This window comes from Hakea prostrata, chromosome 4, assembly GCF_041222555.1.
Source record: "Hakea prostrata isolate BN-2017 chromosome 4, UWA_Hpros_2, whole genome shotgun sequence".
Classification (NCBI taxonomy): Eukaryota; Viridiplantae; Streptophyta; class Magnoliopsida; order Proteales; family Proteaceae; genus Hakea; species Hakea prostrata.
This window is the reverse complement of record NC_142603.1, coordinates 3,812,055-3,830,804: the sequence shown is the minus strand read 5'-3', so window position 1 is coordinate 3,830,804 and position 18,750 is coordinate 3,812,055. Positions and strand designations below refer to the sequence as shown.

Here is an 18,750-nt window from a genome sequence, read left to right as displayed (position 1 = left end):
CATAGGGATCCTGAAAAAATTCCACCTCCACCCAAGTGCTAAGGTGAAGGTTAGACATTCTAGGGCATAGCAAATGTTGAACTTCTACCTTAGTCCATAGACCTCAACCTTCTCCTAATAGAATAAACAAAACGAGTATACTAATCAAGCTCAACATGATGAGGAACAAAGAGCTTACAACAATATCATCACTCATAAGCTTTGTCCTCTACAAAGCTCACAACAAAGACACATTTTGGATTTCAGAAAGCCCCCAACATTTTAATTTTTATTATATTGATTTTATGTTGATTATATTTTTCTTTTTCTTTTTTGGGTAAAAATCTTTTATATTTTCTAAATGTCCAATATTTCACACTTTGTTTTTTGGTAAACCAAATTTTAAACTTACAAATTTCAGAGATCTAGAGAGATAGATAAAATGTTTGGTTAATCGAATATGTGAAATGAAATCTATGGATCCTTAGATTCATGAAATTTATGATTAAACTTAAAATGTTTGGTTAACCAAATTTTAAAACTTATATGTTTGGTTACATGAATTCATGAAATCTTTGGATTCACAATAAGAATTTATACCCATTTGGTTGTGTGAATCCCTAAATTCATGAAACCTAGAGATTTATTTTTTTACACTAAAAACGTGAATTTGTATATTTATGGGTGTGAGGTGAAATCTAGAGATTTCATCCCTACTATAAAAGTCATTAAACATTTGAACCATGACTCAATAAGTTTTTTTTATGATAAATCTACAAATTTTATTCCAAAGATTTAGGCAAACCAAATAGTTAATTTTATGAACCATGACTCCATAGATTTGAAATCTCCATATTTTTTAAATTTCCAAATTCAAATAAAAAAAAAATTCAAGTAAATAAACAGCCCTAATTACATCATTGGAGTTTGACATGCCTCCAATTTTAAAGTAAATTTTTTTCCTAATAATTATCTAAAATAGAACTTACGCAACATTATTTAAAAGATTTATTAAAAACAACATCTTTGAGATTTGACATATGTCAAAAATCAAGCTGAAATATTTTCGATCATGTAAATATACGATCTCTGCCTCGGTGGAGTCCATTGCATCCCATATTTCTAATAAAAATAGTTTTTAAAATAATATTAATTGCTGTTTTCCAGATTAAAGTCACAACAATTTCTTAAGTTGCACGCTTTCCTTGTATCCTTTTTTTTTCTGTTTCGTTTTGCTTTTTTAATTGCGAACTCTTGTTTATTTGTTTGGTAGAATTCGTTTTGAGTGTAGAATATATTGATAGAAGGCATGGAAGCAGTATTTTTATTGAGTATTGTAATCATCGATTGCACTTCACCGAATAATAAAAATAAAATCATCATTTGTCGCAGAGATCGATCTGGATAGATAGTCAGAACTCAGAACAAGATAAGAAAGCCCAACAAGACAAAGAAACGAATATGGCAGAGGAGAGGAAAAGAGCAGAATGCTCTCCACGCGTGTTCTGAAAAAGCGAAGCTCGGAAATGGGGCTTGTGATGGCGGTGGCGAATTCTCTCTGTTTGGCGTTGCTGGTGTTTTCCGGTGTGATCACCTGCTTACCTGATGAGTGGAATCTTCGCCGCCGATCAGGGACCAGGGGTTTGTGTGCCGAGCTTATTCAGCCCGCCGGTTATCCCTGCTCCGAACACACTGTAATCTCAACTCTTCAATCTTTCTTTGTCACTCTTTTCATTGATTATCATAATTTTCACTGTCAAAGTTAGAACTAATATTGGGCATTCGCTTTCTTCAGGTTCAAACTAAAGATGGCCACATATTGGCTCTTCAACGTGTTTCTTCTCACGCGGGTGGAGAAATTAGAACCAGCGCTGGCCCTCCAATTCTGCTTCAACACGGCCTCTTTCAGGTTAGCTTTGTTTCATCACCTGTGAATCCCTGCTAGGAGATGTTGGAAATTAGTGTCAAGTTTAAAATTTTATGTCTTGAATCATAATTTGGATTTTGAAGTACTTAACTCATCTCATAGAAGGGCGTGAGTTACCAGTTAATCCACAGTGCAAGTAACGCAAGTTCGGATTGGATCAAACAACAACCCCACCATCTTTATCAAACTTAAGACAAAAGTCGTAGATTGATAAGAAGAAACAGCAGAAAGTTTTCTGTTAATATCAAAACCGTGTCCTATATTTCACTGTACAACCTTTTATGGAGGACTAAGAAATAGACTCATGGACTAAAAAAGAAAGGCCTATCCAATCCTCAACCTATTAGGTAGCCCAAACTGATTAGGAAACTGAAAGAGACTTAAAATATAGCCCTAATCCATCCTAACTAACATTTAAGAGAAAAACTGCTAAAGTTACTAAAATTGAGTCACTGGTTGAACTATTTCAATTTAAGAATAAAGAATAAAATAAAAGTAAGTATAGAACTAACATCTTACCCAAACTTTAGGTTCACAAAGGTGATTGATTACATTGAAAACCGATGGGATCAAAGGCCTGACGTGTATAAGACCCAATTCCAGACTTATTGCTATGAATTTGATAATCCTTTGAATCTTGAAAATTCTATCTTGGAATTTTACAGTTTTTTATATTTTTTTTATTTTGGTGGGTGGGGCAGGATGGGTAGGGACAACATGTGGGTTGTAGGCTTGACCTTTCCCCAACAGAATTCTGGTTGGTTGTACTTGTACACTTTAGGATTGTAGTCTTCAAGATGTGGAGCTTTTTTCTCCAAAGAACCATGATGGCATAACTAGCTCTTATGTGATCAGCCTGTGAATCAAAATCAGTCACGACTCATGAGTGTTGTGTGCATGGAGTTCTCAACTTTGGTAATCCTATCTATTTCTTGGAGCACAAGCTGCTCTCACAGAAAAGCATCTTGAATGCTGATTGTTTCTTGTGGACTGTTCTCGACCACTTCCATTTTAGCACCGTTTTCTTTGATCTCTTCAATGTAGACCTCTTTAGTAGAACCTCCACCGTTGAAGATTCAAGCACTATTTCTTATCTGTCATCACTGTTCACTCTCAATTCAAATTTATCTACAACTTCAAGCGCCCCTTTCTTTAAATGCTTCGTTTGATGGTAGAACCTTGATTTGCAAACTGTAAATCATTGAAGGAGGCTTAATGCTTCTTCAACTTTGAAGGCATTTTGACAGTGATGTTGTTGAAGACTTGAAGATAATCTAATTGATATTGCCAGCAAGCTTTTGATGAATCTGCATCAGTGGTTTCTCCTTAATCACCTACATGATAATGCTTGTTGTTTACATGTATGAGAACCTAGTCCTTAAATCATAGTGCTAGAGTTGAGTTGCTGTCCTCACTCTTTTCTTTTTCCCTTTTGAGGTTTTTCTTTTCCAGGTTGGGGAAGAGAGGGAGGGAGGTGTTGTGTCCTTATGCATGTTGGCAACTTGGAAATTAGAGTACTGAAATATAAACAATTAAAGGTGCTTTAACCATTGACCTCTCTTTTTTTGGACGTATATTTAGAATGACACCCTAACTTATGCTTGGCCAAAATCCTGAGGAAAGGAGGAGGTTGCATCATGTTGTCTGGCGACATTGACAAATATTTTAGTTGAATACAAAAAATTCACCATCATTTCAGATTGTAGGTCACTTGGAAAATACAGCATTAATCAGAGTAACTGTAGCATGAAATTCATTTAGCAAATCCAGTTAATTTGAATGATGTCAGCTGATATATGTTTATCCATGAAACTTTATTTTTGAATTGATAGGAGGAAACTTGATTGGTTTACCTCCTTTGCTTTAGCATTTTCTCAAATCACAAAAATGAGCAGGGAGGAGATACATGGTTTGTGAATTCAATTGAACAATCATTAGGCTTCATCCTAGCGGACAGTGGTTTTGATGTATGGGTTGGAAATGTACGAGGTACCCATTGGAGTCATGGACACAGTTATCTTTCCGAGAAGGATAAGGTATGGAAAATAAAGAGCTTTTGCCTCTTTCCCTTTTTGTGTTTGTAATCCTTCTTATTCCATTTAACAGCAGATTTATGGTTGTGTTTTATGTGAGTTTTATGAGACTACTCTTGTGTTGCAGGAATTTTGGGATTGGAGTTGGCAGGAGCTGGCTCTTTATGACCTTGCAGAAATGGTCACCTACGTGTACTCGACAGCAAACTCCAAAATTTTCTACGTGGGGCATTCCCAGGTCCCAACTTTCTTCCTGGAACTAGTATCTCATTTTTGCATTCGAGTGCTGCCATCTGATAATGCCGCTTGTACCAATTAGATCTTATTTTGCTCATTTCATCATAGGGAACCATGATGGCTTTAGCTGCTTTCAGTCAGCCAGATATAGTGGAGATGGTTGAAGCTGCGGCCCTACTGTGTCCTATATCTTACTTGGGTCACCTCAGTTCTCCATTTGTACGTAGAATGGTTTTCATGCATCTTGATCAGGTATCTTGCATGTCCATATTTGCAAAGCTTGCTGTGATCAATTTTTCTGCTTGATAATTATGTGGTTTTATGTATTTAGATGCTTCTGGCTATGGGTGTCCACGAGCTTAATTTTAGAAGGTCTGCTTCTTCATGTGCTTACTCTGATTTGTCAACTCATACTACCTAAGTTGTGAATTTTATTAATTATTGTCGTGTTTATGTGTTTTCTGTTGTATACAGTGATGTGGCCGTTCAATTATTGGATTCTGTATGTGATGGTCATATTGACTGTAGCAATTTGCTCTATGCGATTACAGGTATCCCATATCCTTACTTTCTTCTATTAAACACCCCTTGTCACCCCCCTCTCCTCACGGCTCCCCCCCCCTCAATAAAAAAATAAAAAATTCCCATTGACGAATTCATCAAATGATAAAACTGACATTGTTTTATCCATCTATGGACATATTTAATGTTGTCGCACTTCTTCCTGGTGTTTCAAGTCAAGATGGCATTTTGAACCCCTACAGTGGTTAAAAGCTTGAAGTTTTCCTTTAATTTCCTGGGACTTGTTTATTAAGAATATTGAGGTTGAATACAAAAATCTTGATTTTATTTTTTTTGGTGGGGGGGGGGGGGGGGGTTGGGGGAAACACCCAAATTGGTAGCTTGGTTTCAGACCCTAATGCCAAACAACATTCATCATTGGACTGATAAATCTCTTGAAATCCATCACAGCAGCCCTGTGGGTGGAAATCTGAAATCTAGGCATACTTGGCCAAATGAATAAATGATGCTTCAAATTTGTCCAAAATGTTTAAGTGGATGTGCCACAGTTGACCACCAAGCCTTGCTTAAGCAACAAAATGAAGAACTTGGCCAAAAATTGGTTGTCTTGGACAGTTCCAGAGCGCTCTTAGGGAAAACTTGGCAAAGCTCAAATCCATGTCTTGAATAATGCTGGAAAAAGTGGTAAATTTTAATTTTGTTTCAAGTACCTCAGCATTAGGCTTCCCAACTGTGGAGCCTCACTGTGATAGTTTGCTACCATTTTGACTGGGTGCAGTTATGCGTGGGAAGACTCAACGTTGGTCCTGTTGTACATTATATGTTGTCTGTAAGCAAGTAAATATACTGCAGTTAGATGAAAAGGAAGAGATTATGGTTGGGATTTCCATTAGAGGGATTCTAGCTCTTCAATTCCTGGATTTTAATAATGCAGTACGGAAAATCATTTTGAAAGCCAAAGAGGGGGGGGGGGGTAGTGGTATTAACTGATTCTGCTCAGGTGTGGTGTTTTGTCCCCCCCTCCCTGCTATCAAAGGCTAAGAAGTAATACTGATTTTGAAGAATCATCTGAACTATCATGAAAGTAACACTGTTAGTTCAACGTAAAAATTGAATACAAAAGATACAGAAGAGAAGTTATAGTTGTTTGAGTAAACTGCTGTGGTAGCAGCAGCATTCACCATAATGAAATGTGATCTTGGATCTGTGAAATTTCCTTGTTTGAATAATAAAAATTCCAATTCTTGAAAACTCAAAAACACACTTGAGTTCTGAATTTTATTTTAAAAATCCATAAAAACATAGATTATAAGAACTTTGATAAACTATTGAAGTCAATGATACTTTAATAGCTATCGAAGGCTAAAATTGACAAAGGACCATCAACAAATATGCTGATCCATTGGAAGAGAAAGTGTGGTCTTTCCACACTTAGGAATGGCCTGCCATTTGTTGTGTTTATGGAGGCTGATGTGGTGGTGCCCCTATAAAAAGCCTCCCACTGAAATTGTTAGGGTAAGACTGCGTAGGAGAACTGCCCCTCCGGACTCTGCTTGTGCGGAAGCCTTTGGCATGGGTTTGCACTTTTTATGTGGTGGTGCCCATGCTTAGGCACTAGCATGTGGAGTTTGAACTTCTGCTGCTTAACAGTTCTTTTCTGGGCTCAAGTCCAAGAAGTTCTGTTATGCTTTACGATGAAAAATGTTGGACCCAGTATGTCATATGGTCATAGTTGTCTTTCTTTCTTTCTTTCTTCTTCCCCCCCCCCCTTCTCCCTAACCTTTTGAATTTTATCTACCGGATTGACAAGAGCATTTTCTATGAAAATGCTTCATAATTTGATGTTGTACCACCCTTTGATAATTTAATGGTCGGATAACTTAAAAGAAAGAGGGTATTTTCTAACACAGAGTCAGCCATGTAAATTGAGTCACTTCCATACCTTAAAATATTTTGATTGAGATCACTGGTAGGAAATTGATTTCTTTGACGCTCAGGGTTTCTACAACTTCCTGGAACCAGTCCTGTTTTCAATCCTCTTAAATGACTTTGTATTATCTTTTGTGCATGCTTGGATTGGAGAAGAAAGCTTCCTTGGTTGCAATTAGCCAGTAATCATAGACTTTTTTCATGCAACCTAAAAAGAGATCATATGAATGGATGATTACCCATTTATCAGAATCAATATTATTCGTGTGATTGGTTGAGTTATCATCGTCTTCAGCATTGGATAACCTTGAAGACATCTAAGTTATTGTTGCCCCCAATGCATTGGTGTCTTAAGTTTCATCCTCAGTATGTTTTAATGTGCAACATTAACTTGTTCACTGAGCTCTTTCAATCAGCCTTAAAAGTAAAGCAGAGCTTGTGGAAGTTACCAGAGGTTGGACACTGTTTTGTACTTTGGATCCGATGCAGTTTTCTTGTGATTTATCTTTAAGTCAGTAAGGGCTTTCTTACAGCATTAGTGTTTCACCTACCAGGATGAAAAATTCTTTTCCTAATACGAAGTGAAGATGGTTTAGTTAGATGTTTTTGAATTGTTTAGTAGTTACTAGTTTTGGTTTTTTTTTTTTTTTTTTGGGGGGGGGGGGTTGAATAACTAACTAAATTAAACAAAAAAAAAAGTTACGAAGAGAAGGGGAAAGGGGGGGGCGGTGTGGGGGGACAACTTCCAATCAAGAAGACGACCGGAAAGAAGAGGTGAAGACCCCAGGAGCTAACAATAAGCCTATTCCTTGGAGAGTCAATAAGACCCCAATAGTTACTAGTTGATGAGTTGCACCAATGCTTTTGAAACAAAATATGAAAATGAGTTTGTTAAGTTAGCATATACAACTGAAATTGATAAGATAGAAAGGTGCCTGTCTGTATTAGGTGGTGTGGACGTATGTTGTTCTTGATGTACTTTATCTCATATTTTTTTGTTGATTTTTCAAAATTGATTAATTTGCAGGCAAGAATTGTTGCTTCAATGATTCACGAGTGGACTTCTATCTTGAATATGAGCCTCATCCAACATCGTCAAAGAATATGCGTCACCTTTTTCAGAGTATGCAGTTTTTCTTCCCCCTCCCTTTTTTGCAGCATCTTCTCCGCCATTCATGCCTTTGCAGGAACTGTTATATCATTTCTAGTACTACTTGTGCAGTGGTCTTGTTTTTTAACCAGAAACATTGCCTTTTAAGTCATTGATCGGCTGATAATGTTGCTTATACCAATAAACTGTCTTGCTTGTATATTGTAAATGAGGTATACCAAAGGCGAAGGTCATGCTTGGTGCATTGATCAAGTTTTCACTTGCTGAACTCTTGGTCATGGATTCAAGTTCTGGGAACAGCCTCTTTGGAAACAAGGGTTAGGTTGTATGCATATGACCTGCTTAAGTCCCCACTAAGTGTGGAAGGCCTTGTGCACTAGGGACAACCTTTTAGCACTAATGTGATGGATTCCATCAAAACTCTGAAGTGAGCACAATCCCGAGGGGATGGTCGAGTTGACAAGGGATGATCACCCAAGGAAGCGTGAGGTCTTGAGTTCGATTCATAATACTTTGAGGTCACTCACATAGAAGTGCTTAACGCTCTTCATTGCTTTCGGTGAAAGTTGGATGGTTCTCATTCAACCTTGATAACTGACCTAGTCTGTGTGGTTGTGGGTTTAGTATGAACCTGGTGGAATAGTCAAGCCAAAGTGCTGGACACCTGTGCTAAAAAAAGAAAAAGAGGGTATAATTTACCCACTTAAGTTAATTCTACATTGTAATTGCACACTTATTAAAAATTTGGTTCTTTCTAACCACCACCCCACCCCAAAAAAAAAAAAAAAAAATAAATAAATATGGTTCACTGCATTGGTGTTCTGGTCCCTACCATGAACTCCTCTGTTGTCCACCTTTTCTTCTCATCTTCTTCTCCTGCTTCACATTTTTAGGTAATAATTACTTGTTCTTGACATCTTACACAGTATTCTACCCCAAAAAGATAAAAAAAAGAGAAGATAGTTTACATGGTAGCAAAACAGAAAGTGATCATTGCTGTGTTTCTTCTTATATATTTTTGAGGTTCGTGCATGGCTTGCCTGTCTTTGTATTTCGCAACAAAACAGTGCTGTACTATTTGTTCAATGAAATCCTAACTACAAGAATACAGAGTTTAATGTACATTATGTTTAGGTCTCTAAGATATTCAAACTATGGAATGAATCAGGGAGTATACAGCTAGAATCCCTATTTGCACAACTTATTTCTTGTTTTATCTGTCTAAGCAGAATTACTTCTTTCTGCACTTAGTATTCATGATTCATTTAACTGGGATATGGCTTATTTGTTGTTTTTTTTCTTGTTAAGCGACGTTCTAACTCAACCGTTCCATTTGACAGTGATACGTAAAGGTACCTTTGCCAAATATGACTATGGATTGTGGGGAAACCTGAAGCGATATGGCAGTCGCCAACCCCCACCCTTTGAACTTCAGCAGATACCCAGATCGTTGCCCTTGTGGGTGGGTTATGGAGGAAATGATGCTTTAGCAGATGTGACAGATCTAAAGCAGACTCTCGAAGAACTACAGTCTAACCCACAATTGCTTTATCTTGATCAGTATGGTCATATAGACTTCATATTGAGTATGACAGCAAGAGAAGACGTTTACAACAATATGATTGGGTTCTTTAAATCACGTACTGGAAATTCTAGTATTTCTTAAAAGTGTTCGGTTATTGTAATCTCTGTTCATTGAATTTTACCTGTAGGTGTAAAGTGTAATTGTATATATATGCATCTGTTGTAAGCATTTCTTTTTTCTCTTAGAGAGAGGGGGATATTATAGAATATAGAGGGAACTTATTTAGAGTCCTGAAGAGGCCCACCAGCTGGGGTCTGAAATAGCAAGGATGGGACACCGAATGATTTCTTTTAACAAAGCCCAAGCCCAAGCCCAAGCCCAATACCAAGCCCAAGCCTTCAGTTTGGGCGATGGGCCAGTGTTGGCAGAACTATCCATCTTTCCTAGGCTGGGGGTTCAATCACAGATGGGCTTAGCTTAGCCGTGCCCCAAGGTAATTGGTCTGTAGGTACTCTTTAGACGCTCTCCATGCAGCTTCTCCTACCTTGTCATGCTTAGCATCCCATAGGTTTTGGAATTGGTGGCTTTTATATTAGGGAATGAGGACTATTATATATACCACAGGGAGCTTCAAATCCGTGACCTCTTTCTCTAAGAGGTGCTGGTCGTTACTAATTGAATAACCTTTGATGGTCTTGGCATTCCATAGTTACCAGCACGTGTAGCAACGAAAATATTATAATGCTTGCTTCTCATTCTTATCCTCCAATAATAAAAGGAATAATATGCTCTATGCTGTAGTGCTTCATTTTTTTCTTGGGTACTAGTAGCTCTATATTGGGGGTGGGGAACTATTACCTATTCCATAAAGGAGAGTTAAAGCTATGACCTCTTAACTAAGAAGTGTTGGTCGGCAATCTTTGATGGTAACTTGAAAGTTTTTCCTACGCTAGAAGTGAACTCTTTACTGAAGAATCTACTGTTGGATATTCAAATTCTCCCTTGCTATTCCAGAGACCCTTCAAAAGAAAATGATGTCCATTGAAGAGATTCCTCTTCAATTTGGATATTTCAGTTGTGTAAGAACCTCACAATCTCCATTGAGTGGTAAGGAACTTCCCCCTTATGGCCTTATTGAATAAGATGACTATGGTCCTTACATTTTCCATGATTTAAAATGGTCTTGCAGCTCTTTTGTTTGTTTTCCATTAACTTTTCTAGTAAGACTTGTTAAAAGATGGAATTTTGCAAAATAGTCATCACAATTATGACGTGGATTTTGCAGAATAATGAAGAGTATTTCAGACTTTCAACAAATTAGGAGAGAATGATAAATCAAACAACTGGTGTATTAACATTAACATTCGATGCTTCCACAAAATTTAAGGTGTGAGTGTCCATCTTCACCTTGTGAGCATCCTTTCTCTTCCTTCCCTTATCAGTTACCTAATAAAACTTCAAAGAAAAGAAGGTTGCCAATTTGTTCCCTAATCATTCTCTTTAGGACCATGTCATGTCTGGTTGATTATAGAAGTTATTACATTATTATCTAAGGGAAAATTTTCCATAACTTACCAGAGTTATCTTTGGCATGTTACATATGAATACGATTCATATGAAAAAAGCCAGAGAAGTTGGGTACCACCCAAAGCTACTGAGGTTGAAATTTGGGCTCCCCAAGCTTGTTATATGTTTTCCTTTGTTAGGTAAGTATTTTTTGTTTTTGCTTTTTTGTTGAATTAGTTGTTTTAGAAAGAACAAACGACAAATTAATGGGTTGATATTCAGAGATATGAATGTGTCGCATGATTGATTGACGTTTGTGTGATTAATACACTTTCGTCTTTTGTAATGTTTCGCGCATGACTTGCCGTGTTCTTTTTTTCCTTTTATTTTTCAAGAGAAGAAAAAAAAAACAAGAGCTCTTTTTTTTTTAATTTTATTTTAATATTGTGTGGCCACAAATCTGTCTTAAATATGTTCGAAGGTCTCTAAAGAATATTCTTGCACACTTTGACATTCTGAAAGGATTTGTGAAACTTTAGATAATATTTACGTATTCAACCTCAAGGAAAACTTTGTTCTGAAAAATATTTCAGACACTTACCTTTGAAAAATAATAGTAGATTAAGTATTTTGGGAGTAAGAAATGTATAATCATTTCAAATGGGTCCTTGTTGAGAAGGGATTTGAAGATTTGAGAGCTCTTAAGTAGTTAAGACTGGCAGGACTCGATGCTGACCAGATTGAATCCGTTAGAATAGAGTGAGATCTGACTTTATACTAGATTTTAAGAGAAATTAAATTAGAAACTATTCTTGCCTTCCATTTATGCTTTGATCTATACATTTTGTAATTCACTCACATGGGTTTTATTGATTTTCTACAATGGAAGAAACTTCAAGTAGCTTCACGAATCTCAATTGTACAACACCTTTGAGTGAGAACAATTCAATTGGAAGGCGATTTGGTTTCTGAGTTGTTATTATCTTTGGTTAATCATTAAAACATAAGTACTATAGGTTTATACATAGCTTCGGCTTCTGAGCTTTCTTATTGCTTGGTTCACTACTTAAAAGACTTTGCAAGTTTTCTGCAATCATGAAACTGTGAACTTATTCAATTCAACAACCAAACATGGGGTTTTTCTTATATATCAACTCATCTTGTATGGTTTTCCTTAGGGTGGATCGGTGTTTTATGGGCAAGGAAAGAGGAGAATTCATTACCATGTATCACAATCTTAAACACTAATTGTAAGGAGTAGAGGATGAAAATCTTTTGTAAGGATTAGTATACATGATCGTGCATTACGTAGATATATAATTGTCCTCATCAAATCCATACAAAAGAATCTTTCTCATCAATTATTGAATGAAAGATGATGAGAACATCAGACAAATTTAATTTTTCCAGAGTTTGAAAACAATAACACATGGTAACTTATAAACGTTTCTGCAATTCCTTCTCCAGTAACAATGTAAATTTGTTCAGACAGATGCAATGTCTGGCGAGGTTTTATTGTTTGATTATAGATTTACAAAGCTCATCACAACAGTATTTTGTTGATGCATGTAAAGACATATAAGTTGATCTACGTAGAACTATAATGATAAAGAGTACTGATTCTCCATGAACTCTACTGCGTTTGCAGTGTTTTATGTGTAGTTGCTGCGTTTGCAAGATATTGGTGCTGATTTCTTTACCTTTCATGCACTGTGGAAACTTCAGTTGGGTCTATTTGTTGTAGTGGGTTAAGAACAGCATGGGTACATGGCTCATTAGGTTTCACCCCTCGAATATCATCTACAAAGGTTTGGATATTATGAAGGGAAGATCCACCTTCCGCCACCGCCTCTCCGGTGGCGTTTTTCCACCTGAGGGCGTTTTTCTTTATCTCCTCCGACTTGGGTCCCCTTACAACTCCCAAGATGCAACCGGCCACTTCATCCCTCTTCACCAGTTTGCCCTCCGCTACTCCACGCCCCATACGGACACCAACCCCATACACATCCGCCAAGAACTTGGCGTTGGTCACCTGGTCACCCCACTGGGGAAGCGCCACCATCGGAACACCTGAGCTCAGGCTTTCCAGTGACGAGTTCCACCCGCAATGGGTCACAAAGCATGCCACAGATGGGTGTGCCAACACCTGTTCTTGTGGGCACCAACCCACCACCTTCCCCTTCCCTTGTGCTTCCTCCATGAACTCTTCTGGAAGCTTCTGATCATCTCCAACCCACCCATCTCTTGCAGGTCTCAACACCCACAAGAAAGGAAGCCCGGTTTTCAACAGCCCCCAAGCCATCTCTTCCTTCTGACTCTTCTCCAAAGTGACAACACTGCCAAAGGAGATGTACACCACCGAGGATTTCTCCTGAGAGTTCAACCACTCGATGCAATTCTCTTCAACTTTCCACATGTTTGCTGAAATGCCACTGTGAACCTTTTTATCCTCAATATTCAAGTGTTTGAATAAAGGACCTACGGTTCTGAGTTTCACTTCACTGTTGGCCTGGATACCACCAATTGCATCTCTTTCGAGTTCCTCCAATGATTCCACTAGCACACAGAAGGACTTGTGGAGATTCTTGAACTGACCCAGAATAGCATTTCTTACGGAAGCGTAGGGGGTGTTTGGGTGCAAGAAGCTGGGTATTTCGTCGGAGCATAGAGTAGGGAGACCAGGCAGATCGACGGGGAGATCAGGTTGATCAGTAGTAGGGAAAGAAGCCAAGCCATGAAAGTAGTGGTAGTAACAAGAGAAGACAGCACAGGATTGGACCCACAACACTGCACAAGGGATGCCCATGTCGTTGGCGACGTCTGAAGCCCAAGGAACAAATGGGTTACCAACAAGGCAAGAAACAGGTCGACCTTGGTCGAACTGTTTGTGTAAGAGATGGGTGAAGGAATCCTTGGCATGGGTCTCGAGCTGGTGCATTAGAAGGTCTAGGTTGTATCGTTTGGGTTCGTCTACAGCCCATCCATCAGAGAAGAATTCGAACCGGAGATGGCCGTCGCCGATGGGGATGGGTGAGTCAGTTACGGCGGTGGATTCGTCAGAGCTTTTTATCATATGGGCTGTGTGATCTGTTGTGGTGAAGGTAACAGATAAACCCTTTGAAGCTAAGAGCTTGGCCATTCTAAGAAGGGGATTAACATGGCCTTGAGCAGGGAAGGACACCACAAGTACATGAACGGCAGCCACTTCAGAGCCCATCTTTTCCTCTTCCTTATCTGGTAATTTGGAAGTTGGCCAACTGATCTTTAGGACTGAAGTGGAGTTTTATGGCATTCAGAGTCGAAACCATTTATAGCAAATCCGTTGAGCCAATAACAGGGTTGTTTCCTATCCTCTCACGTCGAATGTAGTTGTTTACGTAATGAATGATGTTAGATGATTCAAAGAAATGAGCATGACAGCAACGTTTAGAGAAATTTCATTTTTTTCTTGAACTTTTTGGATACATGTCCATTATTTTCTGGTTTCCTATGGCATATTATTTGTTCGCATTCGAGCTAATTCTTCTTCCCCATTAAAGTTAGGAATGTGTTTGTGGTTTTCGACCTTATCGGGGTGCAGCAACGTGCAGCCTGCCGGTGCAGATCAAAATTTGTGGTCTGAGAGGAAATTTTAACCACTTATTTTGCAGTTAAATTTTATGAAAGAAAAGACCAATTACGTAAAATGAGTGGTCAAAATTTTGTCACGACTACAAGTTTTGATCTAGACCATAGACTACACGCACTACACAATGTTGTTTCAATACTTTTAACCCGTCTGTCCATACTACACGAAATCTCTAGTATCATATGTAGATAAAACTGAATCTATCTCATTAGAAGAAGGTTAAACCTGGTGCCAAATTGCACTAAAACAAGTGAACTGTAATGGTACACGTAGTTCTTTAATTTCATTTTAATATGAGGATTATGCTTGATACAAACTTCAAATATGAATCAAACGAAAGAGTATGTTGGCATGTTGTGTTTGTGGCCAAGAAATTTGGAAGCTGTTTTTCTTTTTCTTTTTCATGTTAAGTTGATGATAAGAATTGAAAACTGGTATGTTGCTGTATTGTCTGGTTCACAAAGGGAGGTGACTGAGAGGAGACAAAAGAGATAAAAAGGAAAATTTCAAGTGGTTATTCTTCTAATGTTAATCTCACTCCTTTGAGTTGTCTAATTCATCAGTCAAATTTTCTGTTATCAATACCGTTAGTTTCAATTTGTATTTATTTATCCGTTTCTCATATTATCTCTACATTCTAAGTTTTAAAATACTACCTATGTACCATATTTCCTAACATTTGTAAGGATTTCAGTGAAAGAAAAAGTCACAAACAGCAAAAGAAGACGAAGAAATAAGTTGAATGTAGGTTTTTCATTTAATGTTATTTTTGTCTTTGAAAAAGTTTTACTTGTACACGTAAACATTTAATTATGATTTTTTAACAGCAAGAAAAGTCATTGATATATTTCCATCCCTTAAAAAGTCTGATTGATAAATTAGATAACTCAAGTAGTGGCATTAATTTTAAACGATAACTCGGGGTGGCATAAAATTTTTTCAAAAAGATGACATGAGATAGACATGTCCATGCCAAAGATTGTCTCAGTTAGCAATCATCAATGCTTCTTAGTAAAGAGGTTAAGAGATTTTAAAATAGAAAAACATTACTTTTTCAAAAAAAATTTTTGATAAGATAGAAAATCATTACCATGAACATGAAAATCTATGAAAAATTTCACATTGACTTAATTATAAACTACAAAAATAGAAACATATTCAACAAGGTAATTAACTAGAATGCCTCCCCACGATCTCGTCCACAAAAGTTTGGATGTTCCGATCAGACGATCCATGTTCAGCCACGGCCATCTTGGCCGCCTCCTTCCATTGAATGGCTCTTGTTTTAAATTCCTCCGACTTGGGCCCTTTCGTAATTTGATCAATGCATCTCTCCACTTCTTCTTTGCTAACAATCCCATCTCCATCCGGTTCAACCCGAACCCCAATCTCATACACATCCACTATCAATTTAGCGTTGCTTGGCTGGTCCGTCCACTGTGGACAAGCAATCATCGGAACTCCGGCGACGATTGTCTCCAACGTCGAGTTCCACCCACAATGACTCATAAATCCGGCGACGGCAGGATGAGACAGAACCTTCGTTTGGGGACACCACGACACAACCAAGCCCCGGTCCGCCGTCTCTTCCAAGAACCCGGTCGGTAATCCAACCGGCAATGCGTTGTCGTGCGACTTAAGCACCCAAAGAAACGGACGGTTACTATTTTTGAGACCCATTGCGATGTTCTCCGTTTGCTTCTCCGATAGAACTATGATGCTGCCGAAGGAGACGTAAATCACTGATGAGACCGGTTTCCGGTCCAACCACTCGATGCACTGTTGTTCCGGTTTAAACAGATCAACGTTGATGTCACTATCCGAACTAACGAGTGGGCCTATGGGTCGGATCGGGCAGAGCTTGGCCATGGAATCAACCACATCTTTCTCGAGCTCGTAGAAAGAGTTCCCAAGTACCCATTTGAACTTGTTCATGTAGTTTTGGAACAAATCGGACAACACCATGGGGAAGCTGGAGAAGGTATTTGAGGGTAGAACGAAAGATGGGAGGTCTTTGGTTTGGAGCGGTGGGAGACCCGGCAAGTGAACCGTTGAGTCAAGATCGGGTGAATCCGGTTGGGTAGGGAAGGAGTTTAAGTGGTTAAAGAAGCGATAGTAGATGGCGTAGAGAGCACAAGGTTGGATCCAGAGAAGGGCACATGGAATCTGATGCTCAGCAGCTACGTCTGCTACCCATGGAACGAAGGGGTTTGCAATAATGCAAGAGAATTTAGGACGGTGAGCGTTGCCGGAGAGATCTTTGATGAGTTTGGAGAGATTGATAGGACCAAATTTACCTATGCAGTCCATGAAGTGGTCGATGTGAGAACCACGGTCGAAGTCGATGCTCAGTCCATCGGAGAAGTACTCGAAGTTTATGTTTTTGTGACTGGGTTCGGTTGTGGAAGGGAGGGATTTGAGCATACGTTCTCGTCCAAAGTCTGTAGTGGCCAAGGTAACATGTAAGCCCTTGGATATGAGGCGATTGCCTAACCTGAGCAATGGGTTTATGTGGCCTTGGGCAGAGAACGCCACCATTAGCACGTGAACCTCCTCTCCTCCTCCTGCTGCTGCTGCTGCAGCTTCTTCTTCTTCCATGGAAGCCGCCATTGTTTGCATGCTAAGTCTGATAAACACTTGGAGAAGGGAAGAAATTAGGGAAGTGCAGTATGGACTTTAGGATCAGCTCAGTGGTGATTGGAAAAGAAATAAGAAAATATGGTTTAGAGAGGAAAGATGTTTTCTTTGCAGTCCGGATCCTCTACCGAGATGGCTAGTACATCTAGATCTGCTACTTACATAGGGAGAAAATTTCCAATTTAATTGATTGGAATCGGACTCATAACTAGAAGTGCAACCTCAAAATGTGGTTGAGAAATGTGAGAATGAAACTCTAATTAGTTGAATGGTAGGTTTTTTAGTAATACCAAAACCAAAAGCATCTTTGTTATAGGAATGGATTTAAGTAATTTACGTATGCAATGACGCCATCAATCAATCATATCATATTTTATGGAGAAAACACCATGTTTATATCATGTATGATTTTTTTTTTTTTTTTACAAAGGGAGTTTAGTAAGCCAGAGGATAGGGATATTAATATGCCTCGGCAGAGTTGAACCCATTACCTCTTCACTAACAAGTGTTGGTCTCATCTACAAATGCAACAACGAGTTTTTTGTGTTAATAATTAAAAAACAAACCATTGAATAAGGTAAAATCTATGGCTTTCTCAACTAAGATCACGGACTCTGAGGATATGCTGTCCTGCTGTCATTGCTATTCATGCGAATGAAACAGACAAGTCGGTGGTTTCCCAATTTGACGTGAAATTTTTTTTTTACCCCACTTGCAAGCCACTGTTTGGTTCTTGCTTATAGACAGACCCAGACCCAGAACCGTTAGGGTTTTAAACTGTCTACGTCTTCGATGTATGTTCATCTCTTTATGACCTCATTCTGATGCTGACTTGACAATAGTGCTCTTCATCTTTTCGTCTATTTACCCAGCTCTTCACAATTGGATTTAAATATATTTAGCATCTAGACAAAAATACTTCCCAAGTTGCAGAAGCACCAATGGAACTCTTGAAATAACCTTTGTTGTGGAAGTTTGTGAATAATTCAGCATGCATCATTTGTCTATTTGTCCCTAAATTATTGAAGGAATCATTCTCCCAGATCCGTGTTGTGCTCGGTTGTGACTGTGTGGGTAAAAACCCAAAAAAAAAAAAAACAAAAAAATTGCAAAAATGGAATTCGATTAGCTTTAATGAAATTGGTTTGGCTCACAACTCCAAGCCACCAACCCAAAGCAAATTCGGTTTTTGATAAGTACAATTCCATCCACTAGGTTTCAGATTGTAATGGGTAGAGTCTATAAACCGTTTTTGTGTAGGGAAAGTCTATAAACCGTGGATCCAAAACTTTTGTTTAGCAGATTCAACTGAAAATTGTATTATGAAATAAGACTAACATGAAGTATCTTATTTCCAAAACCAAATAGGTGGTGTTTTTATACTTGCAAGGAAATAAATCAACCAATCCAAGACTTTGAAGACAGATTAGCCTTGCCTCTACAGACATGAGTCGCTTCCTTCTCCTTCATTCTCCAGGTGTATCCGAGCGAAGGGCTGATAAACAAAAATTATTCATTAGGACCATGTTACTGAAATCTTACAAATGAAACACATAACAAGAGCTTAGACAATAATACAGAGAAAGAGTTCGATGATGCAGCCAACACTTGAACTTGTAAAACATGCAATCCACAAAATAGTTAACTGTATACCACCACATTTGACAATCAACACTATATAGAGATCTAGTACACTCAAGATTAAGAATCAAACGC

The 18,750-nt window shown here is 38.3% G+C and overlaps 3 protein-coding genes across 3 annotated transcripts; 1 reads left to right on the top strand and 2 right to left on the bottom strand.

Moving 5' to 3' along the window:
• Positions 1-1,181: 1,181 nt before the first annotated feature.
• On the top strand, positions 1,182-9,581 carry LOC149017151 (triacylglycerol lipase 1-like). The gene is made up of 9 exons (XM_089151476.1): positions 1,182-1,673; positions 1,775-1,888; positions 3,802-3,942; positions 4,067-4,177; positions 4,285-4,428; positions 4,508-4,548; positions 4,651-4,727; positions 7,655-7,750; positions 9,079-9,581. Exons 1-9 carry the CDS (start codon positions 1,467-1,469, stop codon positions 9,402-9,404), a joined length of 1,257 nt encoding a protein of 418 aa, XP_089007602.1. The 5' UTR covers positions 1,182-1,466; the 3' UTR covers positions 9,405-9,581.
• A 2,631-nt stretch (positions 9,582-12,212) lies between these two features.
• Positions 12,213-14,086, bottom strand: LOC149017150 (gallate 1-beta-glucosyltransferase 84A24-like). The gene has a single exon (XM_089154129.1). The coding sequence runs from the start codon at positions 13,984-13,986 to the stop codon at positions 12,466-12,468; it is 1,521 nt and encodes a 506-aa protein (XP_089010255.1). The 5' UTR covers positions 13,987-14,086; the 3' UTR covers positions 12,213-12,465.
• Positions 14,087-15,508: 1,422 nt separating this feature from the next.
• Positions 15,509-17,428, bottom strand: LOC149017149 (UDP-glycosyltransferase 84B1-like). Its single transcript, XM_089151475.1, has one exon. It carries the CDS (start codon positions 17,014-17,016, stop codon positions 15,568-15,570), a length of 1,449 nt encoding a protein of 482 aa, XP_089007601.1. The 5' UTR covers positions 17,017-17,428; the 3' UTR covers positions 15,509-15,567.
• Between the last annotated feature and the right edge of the window lie 1,322 nt (positions 17,429-18,750).

Bases quoted from the DNA above. Each gene is read 5' to 3' on its own strand.
- LOC149017150 (XM_089154129.1), bottom strand. From the start codon at position 13,986: ATGGGCTCTGAAGTGGCTGCCGTTCATGTACTTGTGGTGTCCTTCCCT.
- LOC149017151 (XM_089151476.1), top strand. From the start codon at position 1,467: ATGCTCTCCACGCGTGTTCTGAAAAAGCGAAGCTCGGAAATGGGGCTT. The intron at 4,178-4,284 runs GTCCCAACTTTC...ATTTCATCATAG, and splicing joins TCTACGTGGGGCATTCCCAG to GGAACCATGATGGCTTTAGC. The intron at 7,751-9,078 runs GTATGCAGTTTT...TCCATTTGACAG, and splicing joins TATGCGTCACCTTTTTCAGA to TGATACGTAAAGGTACCTTT.
- LOC149017149 (XM_089151475.1), bottom strand. From the start codon at position 17,016: ATGCAAACAATGGCGGCTTCCATGGAAGAAGAAGAAGCTGCAGCAGCA.